We start from the raw sequence: 9172 nt of genomic DNA, 5'->3' as shown, positions 1-9172 counted from the left end.
TAACTTAACATTACCAATGTTGTAAAGTAAGCAACTGAGATGCCTTTATGTACTCAAGCACCGTAATGGCTTATTTTATAATGCGTCAAAAGTATTGCAAATACTTCTGAGTCTAAATTGAATCCCATACTTTTACAGGTAATGTTGTATTTTTACATCTATTGATGCTTTTACTGGAGTAAACTGCATTACTCCATGAAAAAGCAAAGTATTGATGGCCATGTTTTATTCACTAGCCTACTTTTAGCCTATTAGAGAACAGGCAACATACATTTCCCATTATAATATAAAACCAAAACGTAATAGCCTACCCCTGTGGAATACATTCATATATATATATATATATATGAACTACCGAACAGCATGCAGTTAATAAAGTTCAACCTTAACAATTAGAAATTCGATATTAAGTTATTAGTTACATTAATGAAAATCAAATAGCCAACTCATTATCTAATAACAATACCTACCTAAATGGAGCAAACTGCATAAATACTCCAATTTTTAAATGTAGGCCTAGTCTATATTTTCCGAGATGTCTAATAATTTTATATTGCTCTAGGCTGAAGGGTCTCAATACTAAGTTTACCACATTAAAACATTTAAATTAAGATATCCAGCTGTAGAATATAATCCCTTTTGTATTTTTTACACTGAAGTGGTGTGCTTAATGTTTAAATAGTCCTCTGGCGGAAGTAAACTACCATTTTAAAAGTTAAAGTACTGAAGTATTAGCATCAAAAATATACTTTTAAGTACAAAAATAACTTATCCTGCTGACTGGCCCAATCCAAAATGTATTATTGGATCACGATTAGTGATCAATGAAGTCGTATTTATTTGTTGATAATATTTTGTATTATTAATCTGATGCTATAATGTTGTGGAGTTAAAAGTTCATACTTTTATCTGAAATGTAGTAGGAGAAAGCCCTAGTAGATGAGTAAATCTACTGAGTTAAAGTCCGCCACTGCTGATTAAAATGGACTTATACACACCCAAAATAGTTTTCAAATATTCTGCTTTTATTTGGAAGGCAGCGTCAGTATTGTTGCGTTTGTGCGAACTTGACTCGGGTGTTTCCGGGTAGAAGCCTCGCCTGTCAGCCTCACACAGACCTGTCAAACCGCTCTTATCAGCGGGTCGGTCTCAGAGGATCCCAACACGCTCCGGGCCTCTTTCTCGAGACGCAGTGTCAGGCTTAATCACTGTTGTTGATAGCAGTGTCGTAAAGTTTAAAACGAAAAGTGCTGTTTCTAGTTTGTGAAGCACTGAGGCCAACGACAATCACGACCTAACACTGGAGAAACTAGTCTGCAGAAGTTTGAAGTCCATGGTTAGGAATTAAAAAATATACTTGACCCATGCAGACAGTCCATGCGACACTGTTTGTAGATTTTATTGAGGTCACACTAGTTACAATTTCCTGAGCAAACCATATGATGAGTAGGCCTAATACAGTCTGAATGAAGTACTGAATTCATACAACTCCAATCATTGTTACCATTCTAAAAAAAAAGTGGAGAGTAACTAATTAAAGGCAGGGTAATGCTTTTAATATATTTGAGCGGCCCTATTTTTTTTAAATATAGCAGTAGTTGTATAAGGCACGTTGTAAAAAAATCACAATGTACACTGATGCTGTAACAAGAAGATTTTAAAGATATACAATTAACTTTGCTTTTCTGTTGTAAAGCTGTTGATCTGTCTGAAAGCTCACTTATGAAGAAAAGGCAGCACTTTGCAGATCATCACAGTATCATTGTGTAGCTCCGTTGTTACTCAAAGCACTCTATAAAATAGGAAGAGGCTTCCATATTAATGCCAAATTGGTCTTCAATCATATGATACACTCATTTATATACTTCTGCTTATGCGTCACTGCTGAAATGTTCCTGGTTATATTCAGCCCAACTGTGGTTATTTGTCTAAATCATACACAGTTGGTTTTTTTTAACCTTTGCTGTCAAATAAACCAACCAACCAACCAATACAGCCCAAAACTGATCAGCAGATATAAAGTTAATAGGTTTATGTTAATATTTACAGAAGACCCTTTGACCTTATTTTACCTCCTTAAAAAAAAAAAGAAGATGATTCACGGCAAACCAATACAGCCCAAAACTGATCAACAGATATGAAGTTAATAGGTTTATGTTAATATTTACAGAAGACCCTTTGACCTTATTTTACCTCCTTAAAAAAAAAAAGATGATTATGACTATTACTCTTCCTGCTGTCAGTATACTGACAAATAAGCCGTTATATATCTTGGGGGACTTGGAAAACTGCTTCCTTAATAATGTACCCCGAGATTTAAAATGAAGACCCTCTTGACCACTGGTATTAACAAAATCTTTATGCTTTCTTTAACTTTTTTACCCATTTTGTGATAGACAATATGAATCTTACTCATACATAAAGAAAAGGTGGGAGTGGAATTGGTTTTTGAGGGGTTTATATATCTGAAGAGTTGTTAAGACAGTCCTGCTAAGTGATGGAAAATTCAATTTCATCCATCTCTTCCTCTGTGTCCTCCGTGTCCTCCATTATCTTCGCTGCTCTTTCAGCCCGCGCTCTCTCACTGGCCGGGATGTAGTTGTCCTCAATGAAGCCGTCATCGTCTTCCTCGCTCACAGGGGGGATACAGTGAGGGTTCATTCCACGTCCCCCGTGCATGGCGAATTCCACCTCCAGACCTGGAAGCAGTGATAGAAACACAAGAGTTGTACTGCATGGCAATGATCCAAAGGTAAGTCCTATATATCATTCTAACTGAAAGTAGGGTTAGTGTTTATCCATCCGTCAATTATCTTACGGCATATCCTATTCAGGGCCAATTAAATGTAATTGGAATGGCTCTCCTTGGCCACGTGGGAGCAGCAACAAGGTGTAAACATAACATTGGCATCTTCTTTTAAAGGAATATAATATTATAATAAGTATTGTTTTAATATATATATTTATATGATTATAATATTATATTTTCACACCTAGCGAGTTGCTAACTTTGTCTGTCTGCAGCTTTGTCTTATATTTATTCCAGACTCAAAAGTAAAAGCTTCTCTGACATTGGATGAAGTTCAATAGTAAAACAAAAGTATCACAGCTTTTGGACGTCATTGAACGCTGAACACAAACAGGTTTTAGTCTCAAATATAGCCCCACTTTTACCTACTGCTCCAAAAAAAGGAAGGTTTGTTATATTAAGGTATGATTTATGGCTTGAGAACACCAACCTGAGGGGTCACACTGGCTGACGGTGTCTGTCTCCCTCAGCCGTGTGTGCCGGTAGCTGGCCAGGTAGCGGCGGACCACCTGGCATTTAGCTAGAAGGGCGATAAGAATGGAGATAGAGATGGCTGTGACCAGGACAGCCACCAGGAACTCCCAGTTGTGAGATTTATATTTTGATGTCTGGCTTTCCAACGTGACTGCAAGAGAGAGAAATGAATCACACCCTTGTCATTGTGGAAAGCACCTTAATAACCAGACCTCAGCTCACTCCCACATCAAACCAAGTGGACCCAACATTTAATCCTCTATCATTCTTTTTAAGACGGCCATCTTTACTAAAAAATATCTATACCCAGATTTAGACTAAACTGGCAAGACTCCATGTACATTTTTATTGAGAATTAAATGAATTGTCTCTGTTTGACATTCCAGTCCTCACTGAATTCTTACCATTTCCTGTTGCTGTTGGTGTAGCTGTCGAGAGCGTGCCATTTGATGATGTTTCCATCTGGCTTGCTCTTGTTTGTGCAATCTCTTTTGGGGAGTGACTTCTCCTGTTTGGCTCAATTTCCTTCTTGTTGGATGCTCTTGCTTTTGGGCACCATCAACTCTAGCATGAAGCGATGGATCATGGGTGCATATCCCTCATATGTCAGTCAAAGAACAGTTTTGAACTGTAACTGAAGCTGGAGAAGAAATGTTTTACTTCCTTCTCCAACCGATGTTTGGAAACGTGCACAGCTGCTTAGTGCTGTATTGTCTTCAGCAGGTTAAAAAAAATGGGATCAGAGGGAAATGTTGCAGGGCAGGCATCTCCCCAGATGAGGGAGGAAGTTGTCTGGAGGACTTCTGCTGACCAGGAGGGAGTTAAACCTTCAAAGCTCCACTAGGTGGCGAGGTTGAGTGGCAGAGGACTCCTTGGTTCAGTTACAAGTGAAAGGTGGTAGCAGCATTATCGTCCTATTAATGAGTTGAAATATGAGCCAGCGTCCTCTGGCTTCAGTCAAATGAGGCTTTAAAGAAAGTGTGGAAAAGAAATAGTGAGTTAAATCAGTATGAATCACACACACTAAAACACTTGCATACAAAGGCGTCTTGCAAAAAGAAAGGAAAAAATCAGCATTGTCAGTAGAATACAGTATCAGTAAAGTACAATGTCCCAGTTGTATTATGGCTTTGAATTATTTTGGACTCTTTGTGCCGGCAAATGCATATTTTATAACTGAACCACACAAAAAAGAACTTGGAAAATCAAATGACCTAAATATTTTACTTAGTATGTATGAAGAATGAGATTGTCATCATGAAAAGGAGACGCTGCCTGGATCCTCTAAATCCAGAAGTCATAATTGGGGACAAGCTGTCAGGAGCTCAGAAGGATATCATTCACAACAGGAAAAGTGTGTCGCAAACAGGAAGTCCCACAAACTGAAGGACCTTCCTCTGTAGGTCCAGCTGACACAAAGCACTGGTAAAATCACAAATCTGTGTGTGTGTGTGTGTGTGTGTGTGTGTGTGTGTGTGTGTGTGTGTGTGTGTGTGTGTGTGTGTGTGTGTGTGTGTGTGTGTGTGTGTGTGTGTGTGTGTGTGTGTGTGTGTGTGTATGAAAGAATCTTACAACAGGGCTCAATACTGACTTTTAAAAGCTGGCATCTGGGCATCAGCTTTTGGTTGCTGAAACAGCTTTTGGTTGCTGAAACCGGAAATATGGTTGCCATTTTTAGTCACCTTATATTTTGAGTAAGTAATATAGTACGCAATCATACGTCAGCTTGATAATGAAAATCTTGCAAATGGCAGTGTTCGTTGTCAATGCCAGCTCTTGCATCTTCATGAGCTCGAGCTGCCTGCTCCTGTTGTTTTAAACTCCAGTGCTTGTCTAGCCTCGTGGTTCTGTAGGATGTGCTACCTTGAACTGTTGTACCTGATGTTACTTATCAAATGTTGAATATGCTTTGCAGTATCATTTTCAGTCCAGCTCAAAGATGCCCGGATACTTTGCTTCCCAAGACTTCACAACTGTCCTTATTGTTTTTCATTCAGTTTGACCTGGTTCTTTGTCAGTTAAATCAATTAACATTTGTTTGTGATGTTGACGGGTTAGTCGGGCTTTTCATCCCACAGTCAGACAACTGGATATGCTTCGCCATTGTACTCGTGAGTAAAAAACGCACATGCAGCACTGCATGAGGTGTTGTCTGGTTGCGGTTCCGACTATAAAAGCAATATAGAAATATCGCTGATGCAACAAATATAGAAAATGTATTTATTTTGGGGTGCACGTTTTGCTGTTTGCTGTCCAAATCTTTTTTAAATGTTGAAAGTGGTTGTCACTAATGGAAACCAGAGGACAAGAATTGGTTGCCAATATCTCAAAATGGTCTCTAATAGCAACCTGGCAATTTATCCCTCCAACCTTCCAACAATACAGGAGTCACGTACTTAATGATGCTCAAAGGGCAATGGAAGCCTACTGGACATTATTTGTTCACGACAACAAACATGACACAATATATAAATTAGATGCAGATAAGAAATGCAATCAAAGATAAGATAACTTTGGGAAATATACTTATTTACATTTTTGGCAGAGTATTCAATAAGAGGCTGAAGCCAGCAGCAGATTAGCTTAGTTTAGCACAAAGACTGGTAACAGGGGGTAACAGCTAGCATGGCTTTAACCGCAGTAAGCCGTTACTTTCCTGTTCCCAGAAAAATGAGACAGACACTTGACCCTCCTTACGTTCCATTTTTCTAGCCTCTCCTTTCATTAATCATTTTTTATCATGTTTTATGTTTTCCAGATGTTTTTAAACAAACTACATCTACATTTTACAAATAATAAAAAAGGTAATTTTTTTTGCTGTAATGTAAATTCAAGCTTACATTTTTTTTCCATGTCAAGGATTATACTTATGTGCTTTGCACATTTGCGAAGATGGTTTACAATAGACAGAAGCAGAGGTTCACATGCAGAATGCAAAAGATGGGCATGAATCCCATGTTATAGGAGTAGTTCAACATCTTTGAAAATATGCTTATTTGCTTGCTGTGAGTTAGATAATACTCTCATGAATTTGCATTGCAAATATACAGTTAGTGTAGCTTAGCACAAAGACCTGGCTCTCTCCAAAGGTAACAAACTCTGCAAACTGACCCCTTTAAAGCTCACTAATAAACACAATATTATTAGTTTGTTTAATCCCCAATCTTGAATGTCTTCCTTTTTTTAAAAATGAGGTTACATTCTGTTACAGTCCAGATTAAGATTTCTCTCTCTCTCACCCTCTATCTTTCTTGGCTCTGAGGTGATTTTTTTCACAGCAAGAGGGATCCGACTGCTTAGCACCAGCCATTAGTCCTCTTACTCTTTGTCTTCTACAGCTATTCTCTTCGGCAGTGTTGGCTGTAAACACACCAACAGGGCCGCCTTCATCTCTTCCTGTCCTGTCCTCACACATGCAAAGCACAACGAAATATACACACCAAGCAGCACAGGACTGGGAGTTATAGGAAAGAAGCCTGTGAGCGAGAAGTCTATGCATGTCAGATGTAGTGAGCGCTTCTGTGCACCATAGTGAAGTGTTTGTATGGGAACATTCATGTGTTAGAGGCCACATTTGCATCTTTGTCTCCAATAGTCTGCGGTTGAATATCATTCTCACAGGGAGAAGTCAACTTCTCTTAGTCATTCTTTGTTTCAGTGCCCCAAATTGTGTGTGGAGTGTCAGTTTATAGACACTAATGATGGCCAGAGGGGGTGAAAAATATTTTTTCTTTCATCAAACTGAATTAAACATCAAATTAGATTCTTCTCATTGAGTGTGGTCACAATCCTTTGAACAGAAAAATTAACTGTTGACAATTTTAGGGTTTAAAATTTGATTATGCATGTTGAGATGCCAACTTGTGCAGTGGTGAAAAATAAGCGCATAAGTACTGAACTTCAGTACAATTGTACTTTTCATGAGTACTCTTCAACTTTATATTTCTATTTCATTATAAATCAGAAGCAGATATTGTACTTATTACTCTCTTCTTCTATTCGGATGGTTTGAGGGACAACATGTCCAATATTTCCCCCAAAGAGGGCCAAATACTCATTTGTAGAAAGGAACCATCTCTTTTTTTACTTTTCTGCCCCATTAATAATCTCCATACCCCTAAGATTTCTTGAGACCAGCTGCAGGAGGTCCGACCTAATTTGGGAATCACTTGACTAAACTACCAAACTGTATGTGAAGTAAAAAAAAAAAGGTATTTGTTTGAATACAAACGTATTAGAATTACATTTTTAAAGTGGATTTTGAAAACTGCTCACACAAAATTGCAATTGACTTCATATAACAATTCACCAAATCATAATTGACCGAGCGAACGTCTCTCTCCCTGGCTATGACAATCACACATATTCTTAGACCACAGAAAATCAAAGAGACGTCCTTTTGTTGACCCTCGACCAAGCAACACAAAGAGCAACATGCAGCAAGCCTCCCTCTTATTCCACTGCCAAGATCTGTATTTCTGTCTTGCTTTGAAAATATGTGGAGGAGTCTGGCTGCACTGTGCTATTGTTTGTCAAGAATAATGGCATACGGTCTGAGTTAAAAAACAGCTGTCAGAGACATTGTTTATTAGCATGATTATTAAACTCACACACTGTAAATCCAGCTCACAGAGCATGTGTAAAATATCTGAGTAAGAATTCAACTAATAAACCTTTTATTTAAGTTTAATTAGAGCAAGGTCATAATAAGTTAAGTCAAGTGTCCTCAAATGTCATGTTTGTTTTTTGCCTTTCAGCCCTGGAATAATGGCAGTGTAAACAGAGAGACCGCCGGGAAATAATGAGTTAACGTTAAGCTAATCAAACAACACACTCACTTGTATGATGACCACAAACTATGATATTAAAGATGGCTCCTTTATTACATATATTCTGTAGCTCTGAGTGTGTGCTTCTTAAAGAGCCAAAAGAAAATGAAAACAAAGTAAGAGTAAGCTGCTAATGGTGCGTTACTGTTTTGGGTGAAAACAGCAAGTGGCCAACATGCAACAGGTGCAGGAAAAGGTTTGGTTAGCAGGTCACTGAAAGGAGAACACTTTGTCTATTTGTCTTTTCCGTATTGAGAAAGAACAGCCTTTATGAACTGCTACAGCACTGAATAACTGCATTGTACAATCATTTATTCAATGATTTAGTTTGTTGCGGTGCTCCAAATATATCAATGTTTTCAAATCAGTCTGTCCAGTACATTTTTCTGGCAGTGCCTTCTTCATTATAAGTACATTGGTAATTATTGCATACAGTTCGCAAGAAAAGCTGTAACCCAACCACCAAGTCAAGACCGTCATGTGATCTTTACACAGTGCAACAGCGTATGTGGACTAGTCCCACTTTAAGAAGAGCAACTGTTAATTTCCAGTCTTACCTGGTCACCTGTCTGTAGTTTCTTCTAGCTTCAGCGACTGCACCTGTTGACTGTCCACTCTCACATTTCACATCTCTGTGAAATGGAGAAATGATGTGCAAAGGTTGAACGAGGTGTGCTGTGCAGTTGCTTCCCAGAAGGACAAGTTAATGTGTAACTTTGTAACCAAGGTGTACTCCCTCCCGCCTACTATTGCGTTTCTCTGTCCAATTGCACAGCAGACCTGGTCAGGGGCCAATGTTGTCATTCAGCGGTGCCAAACCAGGAAGAGGTAAAACATGACTTATGTTTTAAATGATAACTATCAGTGTGCATTTACAAGTCAAACTGTAAGCAACCAGTCAAACCTGTTTTTTTTGCAAATATATGTTCTGTCAGTGTAGACGCAGTTCCACTGGGTAATCAAATAATCTTGTTTGATATCTGCTTTGTTTGGCTTTTCACTCCTCTTGTGTATGTGAGTCATCATAAGCACATTGGTAATCATTGCATACAGTTAGCAA

The 9172-nt window shown here is 38.4% G+C and overlaps 1 protein-coding gene across 1 annotated transcript; it reads right to left on the bottom strand.

Annotated features, from left to right (window-relative positions):
- Positions 1–2341: 2341 nt before the first annotated feature.
- On the bottom strand, positions 2342–8781 carry c8h1orf210 (chromosome 8 C1orf210 homolog). The gene is made up of 4 exons (XM_054602896.1): positions 8670–8781; positions 3688–4250; positions 3240–3434; positions 2342–2699 (listed from the first exon to the last, which is right to left on the bottom strand). The coding sequence occupies exons 2-4, from the start codon at positions 3743–3745 to the stop codon at positions 2491–2493; spliced, it is 462 nt and encodes a 153-aa protein (XP_054458871.1). The 5' UTR covers positions 3746–4250; positions 8670–8781; the 3' UTR covers positions 2342–2490.
- Positions 8782–9172: the final 391 nt, after the last annotated feature.

The sequence above is a fragment of the Anoplopoma fimbria genome, chromosome 8 (assembly GCF_027596085.1).
Source record: "Anoplopoma fimbria isolate UVic2021 breed Golden Eagle Sablefish chromosome 8, Afim_UVic_2022, whole genome shotgun sequence".
NCBI lineage: Eukaryota > Metazoa > Chordata > Actinopteri > Perciformes > Anoplopomatidae > Anoplopoma > Anoplopoma fimbria.
This window is presented reverse-complemented; position numbering and strand designations above follow the sequence as displayed.

Bases quoted from the DNA above. Each gene is read 5' to 3' on its own strand.
- c8h1orf210 (XM_054602896.1), bottom strand. From the start codon at position 3,745: ATGGAAACATCATCAAATGGCACGCTCTCGACAGCTACACCAACAGCA. The intron at 3,435-3,687 runs GTAAGAATTCAG...TCTCTCTTGCAG, and splicing joins ACCAACAGCAACAGGAAATG to TCACGTTGGAAAGCCAGACA. The intron at 2,700-3,239 runs GTTGGTGTTCTC...CACTGCTTCCAG, and splicing joins CAGCCAGTGTGACCCCTCAG to GTCTGGAGGTGGAATTCGCC.